Below are 26837 nucleotides of genomic sequence, written 5' to 3'. Positions count from 1 at the left end.
ATGCAGAGCAGACATCACATGGTACCTGTGACAGCACCAGTTCTGCAGATCGAAACAGGCGTATAGTAAGGCAATCTCACAGGTAAACGTGTCCCAAGCTGTTCAGGGCATTATATACCAATAACAACACCTTGAACATGGCCTGGTAGCAGTCAGTGACCAGTGCAGATCTCTGAGCACAGGTGCTGTATGTTGATGAGGTCTCACTCCTGACAGCAATCATGCTGCAGCATTCTGCACTAACTGCAGCTTCCGGATCAAGCAAGAGGGAAGCTGCACATAGAGCACATGCTTTACTTCCTCTTCCTCTGCTCTGCACAAGATCCCATCCCTTTAACAGCTCTCTTCCTCCTTCCTTGAGAACAGTTGGCTGGGGGTGGGCAGGGGGTGGCAATGACTCACCAGTGAGCTGGTCATCAGCTGGCTGGGTGGCCTCTTCCCTGGTACTTTAGGGCGGCTGGCTGTTGGGTGGCTCAGTTTGGCACTGGGAACAAGGACGGCATCAAAAGTGTTGATCTCTGTAATGGAGAAAAGTGGCGCTATTGGAGAGCAAGCACAGCTACCGCAGAACCTCAGCCAGGGAGTGCAATACTGGCCAGAATGAGATCCGCCATTCCCAAAGCAAGTCCAGGAAGAGACGGCATGGACTGGGGTTTGTAATGCCCTGCCAGACCCCAAGCTGCTTCTTCACGACTCTGGAGAAGAGGAAAACAAGAGCTCCAGGCAGCCATTTTGTGGGAATGGTTTAATCATATACCAGCAAACTGAGGTTGTGCAATTAAGCTGGATTTGGGCTCTTTTGCAACACCCTCCCTCCTGCGCGCTCACTGCCCTGCCCATCACATGGATTTTTTGTTGGGTGGGAATAGTAAGAAAAATGATGGGGAAACACCCTATGGGCACCCTATGGGATATGGGCAACATGGGGCGATGTGATATCACCACTGCACGAATTGATCAGAACGGATGCTCAGTTCAAAGTGAGGTTGCGCATCCTCAGTGATTTTTTTTGTCAAGATAAAGGCTCAAAACAGAAGTCATTAGCCCCTACAAAAGGGGAGGACACTGGACAGTGGGAGAAGGAATTAAAGGGCCGGCACCTACCTGCTATTTTCTCCTTGCATTTTCCTTTTCCCACAGGGGTTGCTGTGCTGGGAACTGGAGTGCCTAAGGATCTGGATCATCATCATGTGCAGAGAGAGAGAGACAGACAGAGAGAAATCATGGGAGGAGTGTTTCCAGCTACCCACACCCTTGGCCTTTGGAAACCCCAGAAGGACTGTGAGCCACATTATGGGATTGGTGTTTCTAGGACCAAGGTGAAACTATAAAAGCTCTGTGGATATTTTTGCTATTGCATTCTGGATGTTGTTTATGTAGTCTTGTTATATTTATAGTGCTGAAATGCTGTTATTTTCTACTGTGCTGTTTTACTATGTTATTATGAAATTGGTTTTCGGCCGTTTAATCTTGTAATGCATTCCTATTTTCTTTGCTGTAAGCCACTTTGAGTATGACTTTTGTGTGTGGAAAAGCGGCATATAAATAAAATGAATGAATGAATGAATGAAGAGTTGCTGACTACTAAAGCCACAGAAACAAAGCAGGTACACCCAGCAAATTCACCCCAACTGCATCTAATTGGTTAAAAGAAAGTGGAGGTGGATCAGGAGGGGGGGTAAAGGGATGAATCCAGATAACACATGAATTTATCACTTCCCTCCAACTATCACAAAATCTGTATCAGAATCCATAAGACACAGAGCTGTCTTACACCAGCCTTTGCCAACTTGGTACTGACTGAGGCCAATGGGAGTTGCAGTTGTAGCACAAAGCATATGGAAAACACTAGGTTGAGGATAGCTGTGTAGTGGAAATTATACCTTATGATTTGATAGGCAACCTACATGCGAAGAGATGTAAAAACTGTAAAAGGATATTGTTGGGAGAAATTGCTTATTCAGGCTGTATTAAGAATGTGTCAAGAGTGTTTGGCCTTGAGCTAGTCTGATAGAGAGTAGTAGGCACCCTATTCTTCAGCTCTGATAATGCAGGCATGCCTCTCCTCTGAGATTGCGACTTAATTTCTACACATATACAGAGTGAATGCTTCTATATACGCTTGTGGACTCCACTTTTGTGAGTTCCCTGGCAACTGTTATTGCTTTGACCAATCAAAGTTGCCTCAACATTACAATGTTGTATTTAGTGAAGAAATCTACCACAGCGGCCCGGTCCATCTGACTGGCAGCACTCTCCAGGTCTGGGGCAGAGTGAGGCCTTTCCTTCAAGCACTACCTGATCCTTTTGGCTAGATACTGCAGCCGGGGCCTCCTCCTACGTTCAAAGCACCTGCTGTGCCAGAAAGCAAATAGCTAAGGATTTAAAAATTGCTCCCAGTCTTCCCTCCTACCAGCATTGTGAACCCCACTTAGGAGGGCATATCCCCAAAGATCTAGGCCTGGCAGGGCACCAGAAGTGCCCTGTTCTAAACAGAGACATGCCAATGCTTGAGGTTGCCTGTAAACTCCACACTCTGCTAAACCAGATGTATTTCTTTCCAGCCTCAGGTGGCAAATTCTACCTGCCTCTTACTTGCTTTTCTGGATCTGGGATCATGTCCAATGACTCAAAATAAGATCATATCAAGTGCAGGAAAGAGGATGTGCAGACACTCTTTCCAAGACTCATCATGTCTTACTTGTGGGGAAGGTTGGGGGCTGGTTTGGTCTTAGCCGGCACAGGAGGAGGGGGAGCTGCCTTCTTGACCGGAAGAGGAGTCAGCCTGGGGCTTTCCATTTTCTTTTGTTCCTTTGAGTCTGCAAGACATGAATGAATGACTTAGGACACACAGTTATTGCAATTTATCTCCTAAGGAAGCATTTCAATAATCTTTTGCTCATTATATCCTCAGCAGAACCATGCAAAGAAGGCCATGATGATTTTATTATTAATTTTAAAATTATTATTTCTGTTTGCATCCTGCTCTTTCTCCCAAAGGAGCCCAGGGTCCCCCTGGGTTGGGGGGGGGGAGATCAGTACAGCATCATGCCTGAGCCCAAGTCTTGCTTCAGCATCCTGCCGGCAAAAAAGGCATGGAAAGGGCCTGTTCTAAAAGCAGAACAGGGAAGATGGAGGGCTGCATCCAATTCTAGCTTAAATGTCAATAATCTACATCTGATACCTTTCCCCTCAGCAGCATGAATATTTATACAGAGAGAAGGAAGACCTTTGACCTGTAGGCAGGTTATGGTCCACAGCCAATTTTCCCACTTATCAGCTGTCCAGCAGAGAACAGGTGAAAAGGGAAAAGGCTCTTGACAGTTTGCAAAGTAAGCAATTGCAGCTCTTTCTGCTGCAAGATTGCCAAAGCAGAGAGGCAGAGCTGTGTTCCTTCCAAAGAGGCAAGAGACTGTCCATGCATTTTGCAATTGCACACATGCTATTTGGCAGGGTGGGTTTGAATTGCACTTTGAAGTTGGAGGCTCTGAATAGCAGTAAGGATGTGAGGCAGCACTTGCAGTTCAGCTGTGCATTCAAGTTTGAATGGTTCTCCAGGGATTAACCTGCTCTGTTCTTTACAGTGGTACCTCGGGTTACACCGCTAACCCAGAAATAGTACCTCAGGTTAAGAACTTTGCTTCAGGATGAGAACAGAAATCGTGCTCTGACAGCACGGCAGCAGCGGGAGGCCCCATTAGCTAAAGTGGTGCTTCAGGTTAAGAACAGTTTCAGGTTAAGAACGGACCTCCGGAACGAATTAAGTACTTAACCTGAGGTACCGCTGTATCTTTAAACCAGACTTGGGCCAGACAACCCTGCGAAATGGGGGACTGCCTTCTCAAAGGGAACTCTTCTGCTCCACTTTGCAAGAAACATGATTGCTCTGCTCAGAACACAAGCAAGCACCAAACCACAACAGGAAGAGGAAGATATGCACACCTCTGCCTTTGTCTTGGCTGTTGCTGGGCAAAGCCAGGGCTGCACATGCTCCGCACAGGCACCCTGGCCCTCTGCAAAGGGTCAGCCAGCAGCTGCCTCCTCACCTTTGTGGTCTCCAGGATGTTTCGTCTCCACCTTGCCACCTTGGAGGACCTTCTTCCCTGGCTTGGGAGCTTTTTCTATTTTTCAAAAAAAAAAAAAAAAAGGAAAGTACTGTAAGATAGGTGATATGAGAAGTGAGGAGGAAAAGAAGAACAAGGCCAGGGGAACCTCTGTCCCTCCAGATGAGTTGCCAATTCCCAGCCAGCCTGGCCAAAGTTCAGGGATGATGATAGGAGTTGAGGGCCACAAGATCCCCAACCAGGCATCAGGGAGGATGGGGAAAGAAGGAGGGACGGCTTCCTGGGTATTCTACTCATTGACTGGCAGCAGAGCCTCTCTCCAGGTGGTCAAGCAAGGGGCATTTCCAGCCCTCCCTGGAGATGCAACCATTGAACTGGGGATCTTCTCTGCCACAGAGCTATGATCCTTTCCCCGACTGACTCCCCCCTGGCCCCCGCTTGCACCCGGACATTTAAATAAATAAATAAATAAATAAATAGAGCCAGAGATCCAATGGGCAGTGACGGCAACCCCCTTGAGCTACAAAATCCCCTGCCTGAGCCAAGTGGGAGCTTGTGACTTACCGGAGTCCTTCCTCCGCTCTGGTACCTTGGCTTTTATCTGTAGAAGAGAGAAAAGAGCAGCTTGACGGGGAAGGAAGGCGCTGGTGATGAGTCACCCAAAAAGAAAGAGCAGCCTCAGCACCTCAAGGCAGGCCAGGCTTGGGTTTCACTCCTGCACAAGTTCAGAGGCAGGAGAAGTCAAGGAGATCAGAGGCTCAGGGGAGGGAGAACAAGACAAGGGGACCTGCAGGACGGGCGTGAATTTTACAGTGCCCAGGCGGATGCTGAGCAAAGGCACACAGCAGGCTGCAGATTCTGCCAGCAACTGCATGTGGCAGCCTAGGCTAGTTGTTAGGACAGCCTTCCCCAACCTGGTGCCCGCCTATGCCAGGCTGTGGCTGATGGGCGCTGTAGTCCAAATTGTCTGGAGGGCGCCAGGGTAGGGAGAAGCTGGTTGGATGAGGAGGCTCTTGCAGTCCTCCTTTGTGGCCCTTCAGCCATTCCAAGCCTGTGAAAGTGCTTCAGTGTTGTGTGGAGCAGTCAGCATCTCCCCTCCGCCCTGCCAATTCCTCCTGATGCAAGGGAGGTCAGGGGCCACCCACTTCCTTACCTCAGGCTCCACCTGGGCCAGAGGCATGACAAAGTTGTCCGGGAAAAGCCCCTTCCGGCCACGGCACTCGCCTTCCCACCAGCCCATATCCGCCGTCTCCTGCAACAAGGAAGGGGAAAGGAAGAATATGCACATAGAATCACTTTCCAACAATGAATTTAATCAAGAAGAATCATTCAGTTCAGTTGCACCAATAAAAGTTGTAATCTGTCCTTAGCCTACTGTTGTTTTCACCTTTCGAAAGTCTTGAATCATGATTAATTCTTCTATTATTATTTTTTATATAATATTTTATTAAGATTTTCAAACTCTGGTTTCTCTTCAGATCGTATAAATCTTTCGCCTTTTACATGATTAATTCTTCTGATAATCCTATATATATATATATATATATATATATATATATATATACACATATACACACATACATACACACATATATACATATATATATATATATGTGTGTGTGTGTGTGTGTGTTTCTGATACAATTCCATATCAAGTAAATGAACTAAAATAAAGCCAAGGACACAAAAAAGAAAACTCTGAAATAGAAAAGAAATAACAATTTTAGGATATCAAAAAATAAACAAAAAGCCATAATGCATTCCTCCATTGACCTCCTCTCCTCTCCTTCCATGGTTCCTTTTGTCTCCTCTTTTTCTCGTGTTTTCTTGGTTCACTCTATCTATCACAACTATGGTACTTATATACACATTAGTTTTTTCTTACACACACTGCTGAAAATCTAACCATCCTGCTAGGTTAATTGTTTGTTTGCAATACTTTTTCATGTATTCAATAAAAGATATCCAGTCCTCCTATATCTTTCATCATTTTGATTTCTTATTCTAGGGGTCATCCCTACTAACTCCACGTATTCTAACACTTTAATATGCCATTGTTCTTTTGTTGGTACCTTACCTGAATTCCATTTTTGTGCTAGTAATACACGTTGTCGCATAGAGGAACAAGTTTTTCTCTTTTTTAGTCACTTCTGTTGTTATTAACCCCAGCAACAATGCTTCTGGGTTTTCAGAGAAGGGTTTTAAAGGGTTTTTTAGTTCATTATAGATCGTTTCCCAGCAGTTTTTAATTGTACTACACTTCTACCACATGTGGTAAAAGGATCCCTCTGCTGTCTTACAGTTCCAGCAATTGCCCTTTGTTGATTTTGACATTTTTGCTAGTCTACATTTGGTGTCAGATACCACCTATGCAGCATGTTCATAAAACTTTCTATTAGTGTGTAGCATGCTGTAAACTTTATATTTACTTTCCATAACTGCTCCCATAGTGCAAAATTGTGTCCCATGTCTAATTGATAATTCTGTTGTTTCATCTTCCTTGTAAACCACCTTCATACTTCATCAGATTAATTCCATGCTATTACATTTTTAAAAGTCTGTGCTGCTTTCTGTACACAGGTGAGCAGAAACCAAAATACACCTCTTCCACCTGCAAACCTCTCTCTCATATTATGACTCTACTGATTCAAACTTCCCCATGAAGTCTTCCCCTATCCGTCTTCCCAGCCAGGCTCTCAGTTGTTGTTCTAACTCAAGAGAAAGAAAATGGCTACAGCTCTTATCTTCTGATCAGCAAACAAAAATAACAATCACATTTTCATTATGCAAGGCAAACGTTCTGCCCCTCTCACCCTCCTCCACCTGCTGCATGCTTTTGGAAGGCAAGGGCAGAAGCAAGATAAGGTGTTTTTTTCCTCCTAACACAAGTGTGTGTGTGGGGGGGGGATCCCTCACTGGATCACCCAGCAGGAGGTAGCACTACTTTTTCCGGTGCCTACTAAAAACGTTTTTGGTTTAGACAAGCCTACGCAGAAACATTAGGAAGTTGATGTGAGTCTTTTGTTATTTTAACCTTTCGAATGTCTTAAATTATTGTTGTTAATCTCACTAAGGTCATTTTTGTGTGTTGTCTTCTTTGCAGGGTTCTCTCGCCCCCAATCAAGCAGTGCATAAATTTCATTAAATCTGGTCGTGCCCCCAAATTGCCAGTTTTGGGGAAGAAGTTCCAGATATAATAACACCCACAGAACACCTACAAAATAGCAGTTGTTCGGGTATTTAAGATTTAGAACAGTTCACTGGAGGACAGAGAGGGTTGCTTCCAGAGTGCCAGCTTCTTCCACACACCCTTAAGATAAGGTCTGCTCCTCAGTACCAGTTCCTGAGGAGCCCAAGGGAGCCCAGGGAGAGTAAGTGGCTCCCACATTCAGGGCCTGCTTGCTGGCTTCCCCAAAGGCATCTAAGGTGCCAACATGAGGATGGGGCTAGATGGGTCTCTGGTCTGATCCAGCAGCAAAGCAGCTCTTAAGAGCTTAAGACACTGTGCTCTTTTAGCTCTGAGCAGAGATGGGGCCAGGACTCTTTGTGGGTGGCCCTCATATCATCGGGGACGTTACCCACCCCAACTTTCCCCAGGACTCCCACCTTGCTCAACAAAAGGACCAAATCGCCTTTCCGGAGGAGGAGCTCATCTTCATGCTCTGGTTCGTAATCAAACATGGCTCGGCAATAGACAGGAGCATCACCTGCAGGTGGAGGAAAGCACAGACACCCCTGGCTTCGGATTCGGATATTTCTCTTGCTCTGGTCTGAGTGTTCTGAAGGCAACCATTCCCAGCTGGGTACCCTTCCAGATGTTTTGGACCAAACTCCCATCAGCCCCAACCAACATGGCCACTTTGGACCACAAATTCCATCAGCTCTAACCAACATGGCAGCTTTGAGCTACAAAACCCATCACCTGTTTGGGGCTGAAAGGGGTTGTAGTCCAAAACATCTAGACAGCACTGAGTTAAAGAGGGCTGACTTGTGCACTGAAATTAAGCCCTCCACAGCATCCAGTAAGCCCCACACATCCGCAGCAGCTTTCCCACACAAAAGGGCATCAGGATAACCTCCCCATACCCTACCCCTCCCTTCCAGATGCTTGCAGCCACCACTTCACTCTAGGCTCCCACCTGGGGCCTCGCACACCCTAATATAGCTTGGCCCCCTACGCCACCTTTTTCCTCCCCTGCAACAACCATTCCAGACTGAAATGGAAAAATAGGTGATTGTTATATACCATCCTGACTCATTTTCCTCTCTGAAAACCGCAGGAGGGCCCCAGTGCTCCCCCCCCCCCCAACAAAGCGAGCTCTGAGGTAGCAGAAGTCTATCTTGGTCACAACTCACTGGTCTGCAGAGCCTGGACTTTGGGACTCGCCTGCATCCGAGGAGCGGTAGGTTTCTCCAGGGTGTTCTCCACCTGGAGCAGGAACCAGGAAGCAACAGAAAGGGGTGCGGAAATAAGAAAGAAGGCTGTTTTGCTCATGGTGTCATGCAGATACTCCATAAAAAAAATCAATGAACAAAGCACAGCTGTCCCACGGAAGATGTCCTGTGTAGAAGCAGCGCCAGAGAGCTGCAGGGGGAAGACAACTACTTATGCAGCCTCAAAGGAAGAACAAAAACCAGGACACTGATTTGCATATGCTAATATTTAGAATGACTTTAATTTAAATAGAAATGCAACACATCTCACAATAATAGTAATAATAATAATAAATAGCTGGTGTGAGTCTATTGCTAGTTTAACTTTCCAAAAGTCTTAAATTGTTAATTTTCCTCACTGGCAGTTTTATTGCTTTACTTTTTATTGTAAACCACTTTGGGTTTTGTTTTTTTATAATCAAGCAGAGTATAAATGTTAGGGGGGGAATTATTGTGGGGAAGGCTGGGACCTGGTGATCTATGGTTTGGTTGACATCCTGTGCTAAGACAAACCATAGTGCCAGGGCGCGGCAGCAAAAAGGAGCAAAGCAGTGGCCTAGACCCACTAAGCCTAAGGTCTTGCTGAGCATGTTGTGTGATCCAGACAGTGTGCCAGCTCAGCCTTGCTGTCAAAGTACTAACTGTCGATAGACAACATCCATTTAACATTTGTTTAAAAACCTGAAGCATTTTTGTTAGGGATTGTATGGAAAGATCTGCCAAAAAAGCTGAAAAATATCTTCAAGTATGCGACAACGGCCGCGAGAGTTCTAATAGCACAAGGATGGAAGACTGAAGAAAGCCCAACTAAAGAATCATGGCAAGAAAAATTGATGGACTATTTAGAACTGGCAAAACTGACATATAAGCTACGGGACAAGGATAACTGTGACTTTAAAGATGAATGGGAACCCTTTACAAAGTATTTGAAGACGCAACAAAGTGAACTGGACTGCTTGGCTGGCTTTGAATAAACATTCACAAACTTTTTATTGATAATAATCAGCTAAATAGTTTGAAGATCTATATGCAGAAAACAGCATTCTCAGAGAAACCAAAGACTGGAACTGAGGGAAGCTGGGGGGTGGGGGTCGTGAGTTTTGTGTGGGAGGGTGGGGGGAGGGAGAAAAAATGGGGGGGGGATAAGAATGATATGTTTTGTTTTAATTTTGAATTTTTTTTTTAAGACAACATCAATACCCACTCCCACCCCTGATTCAAACAGACCAGAGGGTCTTTCAAATAGAGGAGCCCTAGAAACACAGCCCTGTCCTCTGTGAAGGAGGGCACCTGAAGCCCTTCTGGTCCCAATGCCACGGAAGCACCTTCCTTCCGCTCACCTTCTCCGGCTCACTGAGGACGAAGGTCTCATTGGTCATTTTGGGGCGCTGCTTCCCCGCTCCGACTTTGGGCTCTGCAAAAACCATCTCTGGAAGTTGACAGTTGAGGGAGGAAGGGTGGGGTCAGGTTAGCACTTCCAGTCAGGCCCTGCCTCTCTACCCCTTCTCCCCCCCCCCTCTACAGACCTTAACCAGATCTTGAGCCTCCTAAAAGATGTGAGGGGGGAGTGCTTCCTGGATTGCATGGAAGCCCCAACCAAAAGGAAGCACCCGCATTCAATTCAGATTATTCCCCCTCAGCTCTGCACCACTCCCAACATTTATGTCACAGAGGCTGCAGAGGCACCGGCGCCCCCATCCCCACCCACCTCCACAACATGCCCACCCCAGGCCCTGTGCTCCCCCCACCTGAAGGCAAGTCGTTTAGCTCTTGTACAAAGTTGGACGGGAAGGCTCCCAACTTCCCGTTCTTCTTGCCCAACCACCAGCCGTCTTCAATCTGCAGAGGAAGAGGACAAAAAACAGCCGTTGTCATTCTGGAAGGGCCTCCGCCTTCCTGTTGCACAACCCACCACTGGCCCACAGAAGAGAAGTGGCAAAGAGTCAGGCAAAGAGTCCCAGGGTCCCTGCCCAGATACATCGGGTGCCCCCCTAACCACCTCCCACCTCCCTGGATGCACCCAGAGATCTGATGGAGACACAAGATGAAGGCTGCCATGCAGGCTTATGGTGCCCTCATGGTGCCCCAATGGGAAGGGAAGCTCCTGAGCAGGACCCGAGTGCAACTGCAACGCTTGCAGTTCGAGGGAGCCTCCCAAATTTCACAACTCTCATTTTTAGGGCATCATAATCTGGGGGTGGGGACTGGACACAATTGCCAAAGGAGTAAGACTGCCTCTATAGTACCTTCACCAGATGAAGTGCCTTTCTATTTAGAGGCTGCTTTGGTGCATATGGTATAAGCTGGCACTTCATTGGGTAGGGGGACAAGGAGAGAAAAGGAGAAATCCAACTTGTAGCCTACTATTATTCCCCTTCATTTTGATACACTTTTGATTAAGGCCAGTGGGATCAGAAGAAGATGGCCTGTGATAATAGCAGACAGCAGAAGATCTCTCCCAGGCAGGAGCCAAATATTATAAATGGGTTGTTGGCAACCAATTTTATTTTTTTAATAATTAGACAGGAAATGACAGGTTTGTCTTAAACTGGGGGTGAGGGAGAATACAGGCCAACCCTGTGGATGCTGCAAAAACATCCACCCCAAAAACCCTGGCATGAATGAGAAGCAGGGCACCCACAAGGAATTTTCACCTGGAAGCCCCTAAGCCTCCAACAGCATTTCCCCATCCTTCTATCACATACTTGCTCCCCTACCTCACCTCCTCCAAGATCTGCACCACTTCTCCGGGGCACAACTCCAGCTCATCATCCTTTGCTGGGGTGTAAGAGAAGGTGACCCGGCACCAGCGCTCCTTCGCAGCTGGCAGCTTGTTCACAGCATGGACTACAGAAAGGATAAATGTGGAAGGCAGGAAGCAATAAGACAAAGAGAACAGAGAACATGACCGCACAGCCAAATTCCAGATAGGCACCAGAGGGGGATTCTTCTTTTCCGATGAATTTAACTTGCCTTGGAGAATAGTGGTAGGGCAATAATATAAAACAGGAGCTTGCATTATACTGATTTTGACACCTGCTAAAAGCTTTATTGGGACGCGGGTGGCGCTGTGGGTAAAACCTCAGCGCCTAGGACTTGCCGATCGTCAGGTCGGCGGTTCGAATCCCCGCGGCGGGGTGCGCTCCCGTTGCTCGGTCCCAGCGCCTGCCAACCTAGCAGTTTGAAAGCACCCCAGGTGCAAGTAGATAAATAGGTACCGCTTACTAGCAGGAAGGTAAACAGCGTTTCCGTGTGCTGTGCTGGCTCGCCAGATGCAGCTTGTCACGCTGGCCACGTGACCCGGAAGTGTCTTCAGACAGCGCTGGCCCCCGGCCTCTTAAGCGAGATGGGCGCGCAACCCCAGAGTCGGACACGACTGGCCCGTACGGGCAGGGGTACCTTTACCTTTACCTTAAAAGCTTTATTTAAGCAAGCCTACCCAGACATAGTGTATATTGTGCATATTTGCTCTTAAACACTGCTGGATTTTATATAATGTTTATTATTTCTATTTGTTTTTAAAGCCCATTGATCTTATTTTCTTATGATTATTTTATACTATTTTAGGTCAAGTGCTGAGAGATTATTACTGTTTTCTGGTTAAGCCAGAGATTTCCAAACTATGTTGGGACACATTAGTGTGTTGGCTCCCTGCGCTCCTCCTGGGACTGGAAAGGGGCGCTAGTTTAACCTCCGGTTTGCTAGTAAAACTGAATTACTGTGTTGTGAAATGATGCATGTCTAAAAAGTGTGTCACCAACATGAAAAGTTTGGAAAGCTGTGGGCTAAGCTGTCAATAAATCTTGTAAAAGAAATATGTAGGTTTAAAGAGTCGGAATGCGTTCTTGGGAGCAGGTGTTCTCTTAATATCACGATCGGATCACTGGCAAGAAAGTTTTCCATGAAAATTGTAAATCCAGATTAAATGGGGGTGAGTGATAAACTGTATCTGTGATGTCAACAACATAGCTTGGTTACATTGCCAAAAACCTGTGTGCCTGAGCAAGGACAATCTCACAAATGCATCCCATCTGGAAGCACTCTAGGAACAAAGAATGCAGAAAAAAAGTTCGATAAATTTTGACAGATCCCTTTGCTCTCACAGCCCAGTAGGATTAATCAAGAGCAGCCTTCCACAACCTGTTGGCCTCTGGCCGTTTTGGACCGCAACTCCCATCATCTGTCCTGCTGAAACACCTGGAGGGCATCAGTTTGGGGAAAGCTGATTTAAATGAAGCAAGCCAAGAGCTGAACTTGCCACTGGCCTGTCATGGCCATGCCCCAGGCTTCAGGCCCCAATTGGCACTGATCCCTGCAGCAGTCCATCCTTTTACAGTCAGGGCACATACACGGTTTCAGATGCACATGTTAAATCTGAATATATACCATCCTTTTCTGCAAAAAACTGTGCTCGTTCCAAAATCGATGTGTTGCGCATCAGTGCAGCAAAAGCAAACCCAATTCAAACTGCATGTGCTTAAAATGTTTGTTTTTTCTGTTTTAAAAAATCAAGGATGGCAAACAATTTTGGCATTTGTTCCAACATCTCAGGAAAGTAGAAGCTTTTGAAAAGCAAGGAATGAAAGGCAGGCAGGAGAGAGAGAAGAGGACTCTTAAGTATGTGTTTCATCACTGAAGTGTGGCACACAGCCTTCTCAGCCGTGTAGTGAGAACTTCTGTGATGGTCATCATAGCTATTATACCCATGCTCCTTTCAAGACCATACAGCAAAAAACTGAATTTTTGATTACCTCTGTCCTATGCAGCCATTTTGGCTTCAGTACCAAACCATTTTCCACTCTCCCCATCACCAACACCTTTGCTTACTCAAAAGTTTGCTCACTACTTTGTGGCATTTTGGCTGGGCGTAATAAAGGGAGTGCAGTTGTGTGTCCCCCCCCCCCTTTCAAAATAAAAGCGGCAGTTTAACCCTTACTCAGTAACACCAATAAAACCTATGTTTAGCTTATTTGGTGAAATTCCACCCAAGAGTAGCTGATTATTGGACATGCAGAAGAGTAGCATATAGCAGTCCAGGAGATAACATTCTCACAGCTGTGAAATAAGGTGGCAGCACTTTGGCCATGCTCTACAGAGCCACTGGTTCAAACTCTGAACTGCATTAGCTGCAGCACTGATGGACCCATATCGCTTTGAGAAAATGTCAAGCCCCACAGGTACTGTGCCGAAACACAAATAGAACCTCCAGCAAGGTCCTTGGATTTCCTAAAGGCCACGAATGCCACCTTACACTCGCCTACTCCCCACCAGCACTTGATTAAATAGAACTTTGCTTTTTTATAAAAAAGAGGGGAAAGTCATGGGCAAAGGTTTTTACGTTCCTTTTAAAGATAGTCCCTCCCCAGTTGTCCTTAGTTTGAAGCTTCAGCACTGGCCTAAAGTATCCCCCCCCAAAAAAAAAATACACTCACCACTGCGAATGGATCGGGGGTATCGCTGGGTGCCATCAGCTCGGAGGCTCACTGGGATTTCCTGAGGCAAGGGGAAGAAAAAGGTGCCTGTGACTAGGAACAATGAAATGGTCAGACAGCAGGAGGAGAGAACAGCCTGGAGGATAGGAGGGCAGGGTCTCCCTCCGGCATCTTGTTTCTTACACAGAGCCAGGACTCAAAACAACCAGCTTAAGGTTGCCAAGTTTGCTGATGACACTAAATTGTTCAGGGTGGTTAAAACAAAAAGGGATCATGAAGAATCTCTCCAAACAGAGCAAATGAGCAATAAAATGGCATATGCAATTCAATGTCAACAAATTATGTGATGCATGTCACTTTATATGTGGACAGGGCTTCTGTGTCCAGACTGCACTCCTGTCTCCCTCCACCCATTCCCAACAACTTGTTGGCTGTCAGAGAATGCATAGAGTCATAGAGTTAGAAGGGTTCCCAATGGTCATCTAGTCCAACCCCTGCCAAGCAGGTATCACAGCTAATGGTGACGTTAAATCACCAAGTCCAGTTTGCACAAAGCTAGCAGTTTGAGACTTCCTGTTGTAGTCATGTTTTCATGCTTCTTCTCCAATTGATTCAAGCACATAATTTAGAAAGAAGATCTAAACACACAACTTGCTATTCACAGGTTATACAACATAAGTCAAAGGGACGGGGGGGGGTGGAAGTTTCTAGAAAACAGAAAACTCTTTATTAATTGAGGAATCCCCTTTTACATGTGTGTTGAGGTAAGGAACAGACATACCATAAAACATATATAAACAGTACAAAAAACCGACAGCAACATAGGAAGCTGCCTTATACAGAGTCAGACCATTTGCCCATCCAGCTCAGCACTGTCTGCACTGACTGGCAGCAGCGGCTGGCAGGAGTCTCTCCTAGCCCTCCCTGGAGGAGATGCCACTGGGGACTGAGCCCAAGACATTCTGTTTGCAGAAGAGTGTCTGCCTTGCAAGCAGAACATCTCCCTTCCAAATGTCAAGAGGTTTAAAATGAACACCTTTGCATCCAGCTGGGAAAACTTATGAGGGCCAAATTCCCTTCAATGCAGCTATCAAGTCCCTCTCATCTCTCAGCTGGGATGCTGTTCCACGGAACAGAGGAAGCCACCCTGCTCTAAGCCACTGTGGAGCAGTAGTATCTGATGTTTGGGGGCCTTTAAGGAAGACCCACCTCTCCCATAGAACACAGTGACTTCCTGGGTAGTGAAGGGACCAGGTAGCCCCTCAAGGAACCTGGCTCTTAACTGTGAAGGGCCTTCAGTACTAGCCCCAAATTCACTAGAGGTGAACCAAAGTTGGGAAGAAAAGCCAGGAGCCTCCTGCTTCTATTCCCTGCTCTCAAGAGACAAAGCAAACGAGCATCACCACTGGAATGGCTGGCTGGCCTGCTCCACTGAACAGGTGGGAGTGCAGCCTGCAAAGGAACTGCCCCCTGAAAAAAAAAAACATTCAGAACTCAAAAATCGGGAGAGGCCTCTCCCCCTTTACCTTGCGGAAAAGATAAGGGCTCTGGGTCAAAACAGCCATTCTGGAGAGGACGCTGGGGAAAGCAGGCACCTACCTCAGGTATATAGGGGGCGGCGAGTGGGCGTGGCTTCAAGTGCTTCAGCACACACCTTGTCACCTGTCTATGCTACAAAGCGAAATGGAACGACCCTTCTGGCTCCTCCCCCTCAAGGAACCTTGGGAATTGTAGTTCCACGTGGCAGCAAACCTGTAGTCCCACAGAACCCTCAACACCTCCATAAACCACAATTCCCAGAGTTCTTTGGAGATGGGCTATAATGCATGCTTTTTTAAAACAACAACATTAAGGCAGATACTTTCCTGATGGGTCTTTATATGGCCTTCTGAAGATGCTGGATTTAACATGGGTTCAAATCCCACCTCTTCAGCCATGAACTTAACTGAGCACGTTCAGGTAAGTCCCTGCCTCTCAGCCTCAGTTTGTCATTTGTAAAATGGGCCTGCCTCAGGGGGCTGTTGGGAGGACAAGTGGTTGTTTGAAAAGCTCTTTTACCCTAGAATTAGGGCAATTATACGCAGGTATTGAAGTCAAAAGCCGATGCCTGCTTTCGTGTGTTTTTCTTCTTCTCATGCCTCCTCGTACCCTGCCTGCAAGGCTTGTTTATTGGGTTCCATTCCAGCAAAGAAACACACAGAGCTTAGAGCTGATAACGTCACCTGGCAACTTGCCCATGGAGCTGTGGGAAACCTGCCACTGCAAGAAACAACTAGCTCCCGTTTTTCAGAAAGGGAAGGGGTCCCCTTTATCAGAAGTGGGGGAAACTCCTGATAAAGTGGGAAAGGCCCTGAGAACAATTGGAGCAACAAGCAGGCGGGACTTGGTGAAAGGGGAAGGAGTGTCACTTTTATGGCATGTGAGGCAAAGGTGCTCCTTGCCAGGGTGTGTGTGTGTATGTGCCTGCTTTTCACTGGTGCTTTATCTTATTTCACAGAATAATGGGTGCGGACTGGGGCATCCCGTTCACCCTCCTGCCACAAAGGAGGACTCTAGCCAATTGTGACAGGACAGACCTTCTGTCTGCCAGGAGTGATGCACTGGGGGGAGGATGTTTTTCAGACACCTTTGCCTAGCAACCTACAAGGAACTGGAGCTTTTTCAAGGAAATCAGGAACTGGAATGGCAGGTGCAGACCCTGCCCCAAGAGCTGCCTATGTTCAGCAACAGGTATGGGGCAGGGAGACTTAGTGCAAGTGGCCTTAACCCTGTGCTGACATTCTGTATGTTCAGAGATGTGCAGCCGGGGGAAGATGTTGAGGTCACCTAGGCCTGCATTCAATGTGGGCCTCCATTGTGGCCCACATGCAGTGCAATCCATGGTGCATAAGACTCTGCACATGCATTCTGTTTAGGGCTGGCTCTGTCATAGGGTAAAGGGATGCACCTGCCTTGAGTGGCAGATCCTGCAGGACAGGAGAACAGCAATAGTCAACCTCTTCCCTGGCATGCTGTCTTGTTGCTAGCTGCTTGCGCTGGTTGACCCTCTTGCCTGGTTGAATTTCTCCCATGCATTACCATTGGCATCATTCCCAGCCAATGAGGCAGTCAGCCCAGGACATGCACTGCAGCAGGCACTGCCTCCCTCTGTGTGTGTTTTGTTCTGATCATGTGATGCAATGCCACCCAGGCAGCTTGGGGGAGTGAGCAGTGGTGAGATGTTGGAGGGCAGAATTGTGTGCACCCTGCAGCCTGGCCTGCACACACCACCTAAGATAGTTGATTGCCCTCAGGTGCAATGGAAAAGTCTGAGTCTTTTTAAAAGGGGGATTTGTTTGTACTAGCAGGCATAGGCAAACTCCGGCCCTCCAGATGGTTGGGACTACAATTCCCACCATCCCTGACCACTGGTCCTGTTAGCTAGGGGTGATGGGAATTGTAGTCCCAAACATCTGGAGGGCTAGAGTTTGCCTATGCCTGCATTAGGGCAACAGAGCCCGTTGATCCACTTTAATTATGTAAACCTAAAGTGCTTGCTTACTTACTTACTTACTTACTTACGTATTGTATTGTATTGTATTGTATTGTATTGTATTGTATTGTATTGTATTGCATTTATATCCCACCTTTTCCTCTCAGGAGCTCAAGGAGTACATAGCTCTCCCCCTCCTCATTTAATCCCCACAACAACCCTGTGAGGTAGGTTAAGATGATAGACTTCAACTGGCCCTGGATCACCCAGTGAGCTTCATGACCAAGGGAGGGGATTTGAACCCTGGTCACCCAGGTCTTAGTCCAATATTCTAACCACGATGCCACACTGGCTTGAATGCCTCCTACAAAAGAGCTGCAGCCTGGAGCCCCCCTTGGCCACCTGATGGCCAAAGCCCTGCTATTTATCTCGTAACACAGCCTAGTAAAGAACCAACCAGTGATCCCACTGGCTATTTGGACAAGGGTGTTCTGTTTGGCTCCGCACATGTCTGGCTCAGATGTGGGGCAGTCTGTGCACAGTGACACACAACATGTGCATTGAGTCAGGGGCCTTGCACAGCTGCCCATTTCCACACAGCCTTCTCCTTTGCAGCCAGCCCAGCTGTCTTGTTTGAGCAGCCGCAAGGCCAGGCAAACATTGGCAGGAGGCAGGTGACAGACATGGGTGTGTTGCAGCCCTTACAAAGCACATCTTATCCAGCTCCTTGCAGCTTCCCTTTAAACAAATTGTCCTCAGGGGTGCAAATTAGCTGGGGAAATAATTTGCATTATTTGGCCATGAACTCCAGCAGGAGGCAAATACCCAGTTTGTTATTTTGCAGGAATAGAACAAAGCTGAAGAGGGAGGAAAAGTCTGGAAGACCAGGCCTCGGGTGGAAAGCAAAAAGGGGCTCCTACACCTTTAATTGTTATTATAGAAGAGGGCAGCTTGTCATGCAAGGTGTAGGTTCCCTCTTCTACATGACTATTCACCCGGACACTTTACAGTATTTGTTTTCTTACATTTATATCCGCCCCGCCCCCCATTCCTCCTTCATGGAACTCAAGGCAGCATATGTTTGGTTCCACACAGTTTTCAGTCTGGGTACTGACCAGAACCAGACCTGCTTAGCTTCAGCAAGGTCATGGCGTTCTGTGCCTTGGGGTTGTTCCTTGGGACACTGTTGCTAGAGAACTGCTTCACTGCTATAATGCCCAGTGCCAGAAGGGCTCAATTTGGGTTTGAAAAGCCTTTTCTCTGACCTCTCCCAAATTCCAAATAAATTTGTTTGAAAATGGAGACACTCTGTCTCTCGCTCTTTGGTATTCTTGCACCTTTAATAGTTGTAAAGAAGAGGAAATCTGCCATGCAAGTCACACCTGCCAAAAAAGATGCAGGAGGTGCCTGTCTGCTTTTGCATCTGGCCGCCAGAGAGCTGGTCCAGCCATTGGGCAGAGTGAGGCAGGCACATAAGGTGGCAGGTGCTGAGGGTCGGGAGACAGACACATCCGTGTGTGTGTGCTCACTCTGTAGGAGCTCAGGGGTAAGAGGTATATGGCACATGCTCAGAGGCACTCTTTTCCAGTGAGGGAATCTCATGTTCATTGCTGGATAATGGCACTGGGCACAGGTCCCAGGGCTAACGAAAGGCCTTTTCATGCATTTAAAGGTAAAGGGACCCCTGACAGTTAGGTCCATTCGCCGACAACTCTGGGGTTGCGGCACTCATCTCATTTTACTGGCTGAGGGAGCCAGCGTACAGCTTCTGGGTCATGTGGCCAGCATGACAAAACCGCTTCTGGTGAACCAGAGCAGCGCATGGAAATGCCGTTTACCTTCCCGCCAGAGTAGTACCTATTTATCTACTTGCACTGCATGCTTTAGAACTGCTAGGTTGGCAGGAGCAGGATCGAGCAATGGGAGCTCACCCCGTTGCGGGGATTCGAACTGTCAACCTTCTGATCAGCAAGCCCTAGGCTCTGTGGTTTAACCCACAGTGCCACTCATGTCCCTTTCATGCGTTTAGGCCATGGCAAATCCCAGTTTCCCTGCTTACAGGTCACTCAGTAATCATACCCGATTGTTGCTCCCTAATAGGAAGCTGCTTTGTTCTAAGTCAGACTATAGGTCCATCTACCTCAGTACTGTCTACACTGAATGGCAGTTGTTTCAAACAGTGGATGTTCCCAGCCCTACTTGGAGATTCCAGAGATTGAACCTGGGACCCCTGCATGCAAGGCCGATGTCCTACCCACTGAGCCAATGGCCCTTCTGAGACAGGTGCGACAGGCATGTTTGCAAACACGCAAGTCTGTCTCCACTTGTTCCTCATGCTTCTCAAGAGCACACTTAACACACCCTAGACACACACTTACCTGGGACTAAGCTACTTCCGAGGAGACATGCCTGGAGTGGGAAGGGGTGTAAATGCTCACCTGTACAAACTGGCGAGGGAAGAGCCCCACCCGGCCCTCCAGCTCCCCTTGCAGCCATCCCTCTTCAGGGCCTGGTTGCACCTTCTGGATGATGTCGCCGGCAGTGATCTTCAGCTCATCACCCAGCTGCCCGTCAAAGTCCACCAAGACCAAGACCTCTGAAGGAGGAGGAGGAGGAGGAGGAGGAGGAGGAGGAGGAGGAGGAGAGAGAAGCAGGAAGAAGGTTTTCACCAAAAGCCTCACTCAGCTATGGGCACTCCCAGATGACCTTTCTGTAGAGCATTCCTTCCAATTGGCCCTCAGGGAGGTTAAGCAACATTGCAGCTATGCACACACTGAGCCATTAAAGGACGTTTCCCCCTCAAAGAATTCTGAGCACTGTAGTTTATTAAGGGTTGCTGGGAATTGTAATTCTATGAGGGCTAAACTTCAGAGCCCCGAGTCCTTTGAGGAAAAGAATGTGCTTTAAAAGTCTAGTGTGTACACAGCCTGCACTAAAGAGTCACTAGTCCACACCTTCCAGTGCATTTACCCATCACTTTACTTATTGCAAAAGTCTGATCTTTTGGGAGAAGCAGGATCATTGCACAAAACTTCCCAATCAGCTGCAGTTGTGCAACCTAAAATTGCAGTTGCTTGGTCATTAAATCCCACCCCAAAAGAGTAATATTCTGCAGAGGCTGACTTTGGCAATATGGCGCCCTGAGCGAGGACAAACTTTGGTGCCTCACCCAAATAATATTTCACACTTATTTTCACAATGATTCAAGTTTGTTGAAGCACCCTCACACCTCTTACCTTCCATTCTCTGCATACTCTCAAGCGCACTATTTTGCACCCCCTCAGATCAGCACCCTGTGCAGGGAAACTGATTGCACCACCTTAAATCTGGCACTGCAGTCTAAGGCCACATTCACACCGTACATTGTACGGTTGGAATTGTAGAGTTGGAAGCGTCCCCAAGGGTCATCCAGTCCAACCCCCTGCAATGCAGGAATCTAAACTAAAGCATCCATGACAGATGTCCATCCAGCCATAATCTCCACTATGATACCACTTTAAAAACTTCATGGCTTCCTCGAAAGAATCCTGGGAGCTGTAGCTTGTTATGGAGGTGGAGACCCATATCTCTCTCACAGTTACAATTCCCAGAGTTCCCTGGGAAGGGGGGTTGATTGTTTAATAACGCCTGGAATTGCACTCAACACACATAACAGACCACAGCACCAAGTGTTCTTTGAAGGGAGCCATGACTGTTTAAGGTGGTACCATATTGCTTTAAATGTATGGTGCAAATGTGGCCTAATGTTGGATACAAACCATGAAGTGGGAGTTGAATGGCAGTGCAATGTAAAAAAAAAAAAAAGCGGTCTGTGATAATTAGAGCTTACCGTATTTTTTGCTCTATAAGACTCACTTTTTCCCTCCTAAAAAGTAAGGGGAAATCTGTGTGCGTCTTATGGAGCGAATGCAGGCTGCGCAGCTATCCCAGAAGCCAGAACAGCAAGAGGGATTGCTGCTTTCACTGTGCAGCGATCCCTCTTGCTGTTCTGGCTTCTGAATATTTTTTTTCTTGATTTCCTCCTCCAAAAACTAGGTGCGTCTTGTGGTCTGGTGCGTCTTATAGAGCGAAAAATACGGTAAGTGTATGTTAAACAAGGATAACTGTTATAATTGGTGATAATTTAATATTGCTGAGATTATTGTATAAGCACCTGGAATAGGGCAGGAAACCATTCACAAGAAGCAGTTATGGATGGCAACAGCCAGCTGGGGCTGATGGGACCTGTGGCCCAAAATATCTGAAGGCCACTTAGTTGGCCTAACCTTTTCCAAACAGGTGACTGGTGTTTACTTCCCTTGTCCCAGAAGCAGCTTCTTCACAAGGTTGTGAGGCTGGGGCCCCTTCCATAAAGCAGCAATGGCCAGCCAGTGACCAGTGCATCAACTTCCAGCTGGTCCCCAAAGCAACCTTAAGTGGACCCCAGAAACCAGATGGTACATCCTAAGTTCTTTCTCCTGGGGGTGCAGAAAGGCAGGACAGAGAACAGCCTTCACCAAATCCATTTTTTCTAGGCACAGGTCCATGCTTAAAAGCTCCTTGCCCAAGAATGGTTTCTTCATTTTTGACCTGGACTTGCCCCCACAATAACCTGCTCTTTAGGGCACAATCAGATCAAACATCAATTTTGGTTTTCCACATATTGCTGTTTGCTCCAACTGAGCTTTAAAGAGTGGGTTTTTGTGAGGAAAGCAAAAAAGTGGGGTGCTTGGACATGGAACTTTAAAGCGCAGACTGTGTCTGGAAAGAGCGGAGGAAAGGTAAGTGGATAAGCTCCAATTCCTCCCAATGGTAGCCGAATCTCACACAGTACTCTACTAAAACCAGAAGCCTGAATGAGGAAAAAGGGGCTGGCCAGACCCTCTCTGCCTCTCCCTGTCAAATTCAAGCACTGAACATACACTGAAGGCCAAGCCAAGCTCTTTAGCCAGGCAAAAGTTCATAGGGAGACCTGGCTGCGCCAGGGGGGTCCTGGATGGAGGCAGAGAGCCCCAGTGATGCTCTGACAGAGACTGCGGTCAAGGGGAACCATCAGTAAAAGTGGGGGCAGGGACCCTTTTATTAATTATGCCTTAGTAACAGTTACATCAGTAACAATTAGGCCTGATTTACCTTTCTTTTTGCTCTGTCCTAGCAGTTACCTGAGGGTGCAGGGATTCTCATGTTTCCCTGGTATGCCAAGCATGCAGGCACACACAGAACCCTCCCCCAGCAAGTTCAGTTTCATCACTTCAGTGGAGAAGGTGGGACCCCCATTGGGGTGGAGTCGGAGGTAAGCTCCACTGAAGTGGGCCTGGCAGTGGGCACCCTGTGCCCACACTGTGTTTGCTCTGGAACAGACTGTGTAATCCTCAGACACTCAAAATGCTAAAAAAAATTTAATCTAAATCCTCCTCCCCCCGCAGCCACAACAACACCACATTATAGCCGTTCCCCTTTGACTCACATTAAACTCACCTATTTTACAAAAATAATGCCCTTTAATCATTGACCTGCCAGAGCATGAAGCAGTGAGCCAATTCAATGTTATGTATCAATTGTAGCGTTCACAGGAAATGTGATCCTACAGAACTGTATGCCATCACACAGCTGTGTAAGACGTGGCGGCCAGCACAGCTGGCAGCACCTGTGAGATTTGTCATCTGGAAAACCCAGTCAATAAAGAAATCATTCCAGCTCCAGCCCCATTCCCTGTAGGTGGCCCCTGAAACCTACCCATGGCAGCTCCTTCCTCACTTTCCGGCTGCCTCCCTCCGCATAGATCCAGCCAGCTGTGCCTTCCTGGGAAAAGTGGGAGAAGGAAGCCAGGCACTCCCTTTTTGAAGCTGGGAGGGAAGGCCCGTCAGGACAAGCCTGCCACACACGGAAGGGAGGGACAAGCCCAGACTAGGCAAACAAGCGAGGCGGGTTCCTGAGAGAGCCCAGGAAGGAGCAGGGAGGGCTCCAGGCTGCTACCGGGCAGGTAGGCCGGGCCAGGGGGTTTGCTTGCCCCAAATAGATGGGCAGAGCCTACCTGTGATGGGGAGGGAGGTAAGCACTGACGTGCAGGCCTGAAGTGTGGGTGGTTGCACCTGAGCGGGGGAAGTGGCCTTACTTAGGCACACCATCTTTCTCAGCCTCAGTGTAAAATGGATGTGTGAAAATTGGCATCTCTGCCATCGTAACTTACTATTTATATAGAGCCACTCCTTGGCAAGATACCCTAACTAAAAGGACTAACCCCTTGAGCAGCTTACACTCTAAATGTCACTAAGAGGAGAGGAAAGGCCTGACAGAGAAGCATTAAATGGCTGTATCAATATTGTTGAACAGTATGGCTCAGTACCTTCAGAGCATTTGCCATATCCAAAAATAAAAAGAGGCCCTGAAGCTCTGTTCCAACTTGAAGTCACACCCTTTGACCTGGCAGCTGTTCAGGAGCTGGGTGTGGTTACTCAATAGGCCCTCTGTGCATGGTCAGAGTTCCTTTCTTCTGTACCGATTTCCAGTTTTGCAAAAACACCGCATTTTTATTCGTTGTTATCTTTCACAAGGAACCTGGGTGTTTCACTTCCTGCTGGAGACAAATCTAGAGAACTTCTGGATTCTATTTTTAATTTTTTTAAAGGGGGGAATCTGCTGCTGTGTGTTTTGATATTCCATTATCCCTTGGTGTAACCTGAATCCTGCACAGAACAGATGAAAAGGTGGTCTTTGAAAGCGCTGCTGCTTTTGCCCTCACACCATTTGAAGAGCCAGTGCAGATGGTCTGGCTTTAGCAACAAACCTACAGCTGCCCGCCCCCCCCATGCTCTGGTTAACCACCAGCCTGATTACAGGTCAACTGAAAGTTTGCTCCCTATTTCTTATATTTATTCACTTGGTCCTTGAATGCTTCTGGTCCAGGTGTGGCTTAATTGGCAGATGGGTTATTGAGATATCACAAACTAGTAGCTGGCAAGTGTTTTTTACTTCGCTGGATTTTCCCTGGAAATGTAAAGAGAGGTTAACCAGATCATGAGGGGAAGATACAGGATTTTGATGTTGATTAAGTCATGTGGGCACTACAAAAAAAACTTGCTTGTTTGAGGATCCACCATCAAACATCGATCTGGAAGCATCCCTCACAGAGATCTTGGGGGTTTTCTTAGGTTCCAAAATGGCTACTTTTGCTTTGTGAATCTCCTCCTGACAGTTTAGTAAACTTTAGCAGCTGATTGGTCTGAAGTCTGGAAGAAATTGCTGCTCTGAAGACCAATTTCAGCCCTGCACACACTCACAAGCGGCACAGCACCCTCAGGAACAGCCACTCTGGCATTGGCAAAAAAAAAAAAAAGGAGGAACACATCACACAAAAAAGGACAAGAGAGGACCTTTTCTGGCGTCAAATTTGCATATGCTAACTTATATGCATAGATACATATTTAGAAACAATTGCTATAAGTTAAATAGAAATACAGTCTATTCCACTGTTGTTGCACCATAGTTCCACCCACTGCTCAGTTTGCTGCCCAGGTGCTGCTTACTGTGAGATGTGCACAACCTCAAGGCCCCTGTGCTCCTCTCTGATTATTTTTTTAAATCTTGAAACTAGACAGCCCTTCAAATAGAGGATGCGTTCATGAAGAGGACTGCCTCTGTACAGTAATGAATTCCCACCCTGCCTCAGGTTGCTTCCCACACAAGAAGTCCCAGACGTTTAACTTCTCAATTTACATTTTTCCTCTGGAAAATACGCTTAGAGGCCATACCTACACACAGAGATGGTGGTAAAGCTGGGATGAAAAACACCCCTTACATAGTATGATTATGGGTTCCTTTGCAGTTCTAGCAAAGATGCTTTGAAGAACTCAAAATACTGGAAGGCCAAGATCTTTTGAATACCTGCAATTGGGGGGAAATCCTCTTCCAGTTAGCAGAAAGTGACAGTTAATTCTGTTTATGCCTGGTGTCCCTGCCTCACTTGAGCCCCTCTTTGCATCAACAACTGGCTGGAGTATCTATGGGACACGAAAAAGTCATAAAGAGCTCCCAGGGCACACCCACACAGAAACTCAGCCTGCTTTTATTACTCAGACCCCAAACAGTGTCCATAGAAGTTGGGTGACGGCACTGCAGATGACCAAGACTGGAATAGTTCACATCCTGTCCGAAACATAATGGACAGGAGGAATTTGTCCAGGCCTGTCACTCCCCAAGCACTTGGGTGACAGATTGGGTTACTGAACTTGTCGGCAGATAATGACACACACTTGGCCCGAGGATGCAAGAAAATAACAGTAAGATGTCATTTCCTCAATGCATTCAGTTCCCTCTCTGTTTGTGGCTGTTGAATTTTCTTGATGCCCTTCCGCTGCTCCCAACAAATGTGTCTTGATTGACACTGGAATGCTTTATTCAGATAGTCCAATAACTTAGCATAATTAAGATGCAACAACTCTGATAATGTCTTTCCAATTGGCACCTGAATCTAACTTCTTACAAGAACCCTGTCTGAGGCGTACCAGTATATAAAATCTGGTGTCCAGCCCCAAGGCAGCCAAGCACAATTATAGGCATTCAAAATGAAGTTGTAGTCCAAAACACCTGGAGGACACCAGATTGGGGAAAGCTGTTCTAGATCACAAATCAAGCTAATGGGGCAATGGAGGTTTCACAGAACCAAACCTAACAATAGGTGGTCAGCTGGGTAGCGAATGATAACTGGAGAGCCTTTCCTAGCGTTGCATCATCACAGCAGGGCTGCCTCCTAAGGGAGACCTGCCTTGCACATTCATTGTTAGCTTTTAGGCACCAGGTGAATTGTGTCTTGTTCACTTGGGCTATCCTAACCCAGCTTGATGTCCTCCATATGTCTTGGACTACAACACCCATCATCCCGTCCATATGGCTAGCAGATGTGGATGGTGGAAGTTGCAGTCCAGCAACATCTGGAGGACTACAGGACAGCCACATTTCATTTATTGACTATAGCTCCCTCTTTCCTTTTTAACATTGACACATATACCCCTAACCCCTTAACATGTTAAGTAGTGGTGTTGATGGGGGGGGGGGGACCTGAAGGGGAAAGAGAAAAAGGCTATTGACTTAAACATACCTGAACAGTGTGGTCATCACCTGAGGCCTTTCTCTGGTGGTCTCTCTAATAGAGCTTCAGAGAGTTAGCAAAAAGGGAGGCCTTTTCAGTGCTGGCTTCCTGTCTGTGGAATGCTCTCCCCAGTCAGTCCTGCCTGAAGCCAACATTAACAGCTTTTCAGCACCAAGTTAAGAGGTACCTCTTCTCCCAGACTTCTGAGGCATTATGATAATAATTGCTGTTTCTCTCTGTGTGTTTGGATATTGTTAATTTGTTGTTGGTGGCTGCTTTTTAATTGTGTAACTCACATAGAGAGATTTTGTATTAGGTGGCAAATCAAATAAACCAAGAACAACATCTCTACACCTGGTGAGTTTTAA

At 47.0% G+C, this 26837-nt stretch overlaps 1 protein-coding gene and 1 long non-coding RNA gene across 3 annotated transcripts in view; one reads left to right on the top strand and one right to left on the bottom strand.

Annotated features, from left to right (window-relative positions):
* Nucleotides 1–23293, bottom strand: part of LOC310683295 (CD2-associated protein-like) — a 26406-nt gene extending 3113 nt beyond the window's left edge. Inside the window, exons 1-14 of one of the 2 annotated variants that reach the window (XR_014514350.1) lie at nt 23118–23275; nt 19841–19998; nt 13931–13991; nt 11221–11345; nt 10247–10337; nt 9839–9927; nt 8421–8493; nt 7671–7771; nt 5218–5316; nt 4629–4665; nt 4047–4121; nt 2702–2819; nt 1105–1175; nt 403–518 (exon numbers count right to left, since the gene is read on the bottom strand). Coding sequence is in view for 1 of the 2 variants with exons in the window: in XM_083453115.1 (XP_083309241.1) it covers nt 403–518; nt 1105–1175; nt 2702–2819; nt 4047–4121; nt 4629–4665; nt 5218–5316; nt 7671–7771; nt 8421–8493; nt 9839–9927; nt 10247–10337; nt 11221–11345; nt 13931–13991; nt 19841–19998; nt 23118–23121 (1218 nt within the window). In the remaining variant the exon portion in view is untranslated. Of the gene's footprint in view, nt 1–402; nt 519–1104; nt 1176–2701; nt 2820–4046; nt 4122–4628; nt 4666–5217; nt 5317–7670; nt 7772–8420; nt 8494–9838; nt 9928–10246; nt 10338–11220; nt 11346–13930; nt 13992–19840; nt 19999–23117 lie in introns of both variants that reach the window. The other variant, XM_083453115.1, reaches the window with a different exon arrangement.
* The window catches only part of LOC310683334, a 19656-nt gene continuing 14728 nt past the window's right edge, over nt 21910–26837 (top strand). The window contains exon 1 of the long non-coding RNA XR_014514370.1: nt 21910–22674. This is a non-coding gene — a long non-coding RNA (uncharacterized lncRNA). The remainder of the gene's footprint in view (nt 22675–26837) is intronic.

The sequence above is a fragment of the Podarcis tiliguerta genome, assembly GCF_965153285.1.
Source record: "Podarcis tiliguerta genome assembly, chromosome: 8".
In the NCBI taxonomy this organism is placed as follows: Eukaryota; Metazoa; Chordata; class Lepidosauria; order Squamata; family Lacertidae; genus Podarcis; species Podarcis tiliguerta.
Note: the sequence above shows the minus strand (reverse complement) of the source record. Positions and strands in the feature narration are given on the sequence as shown.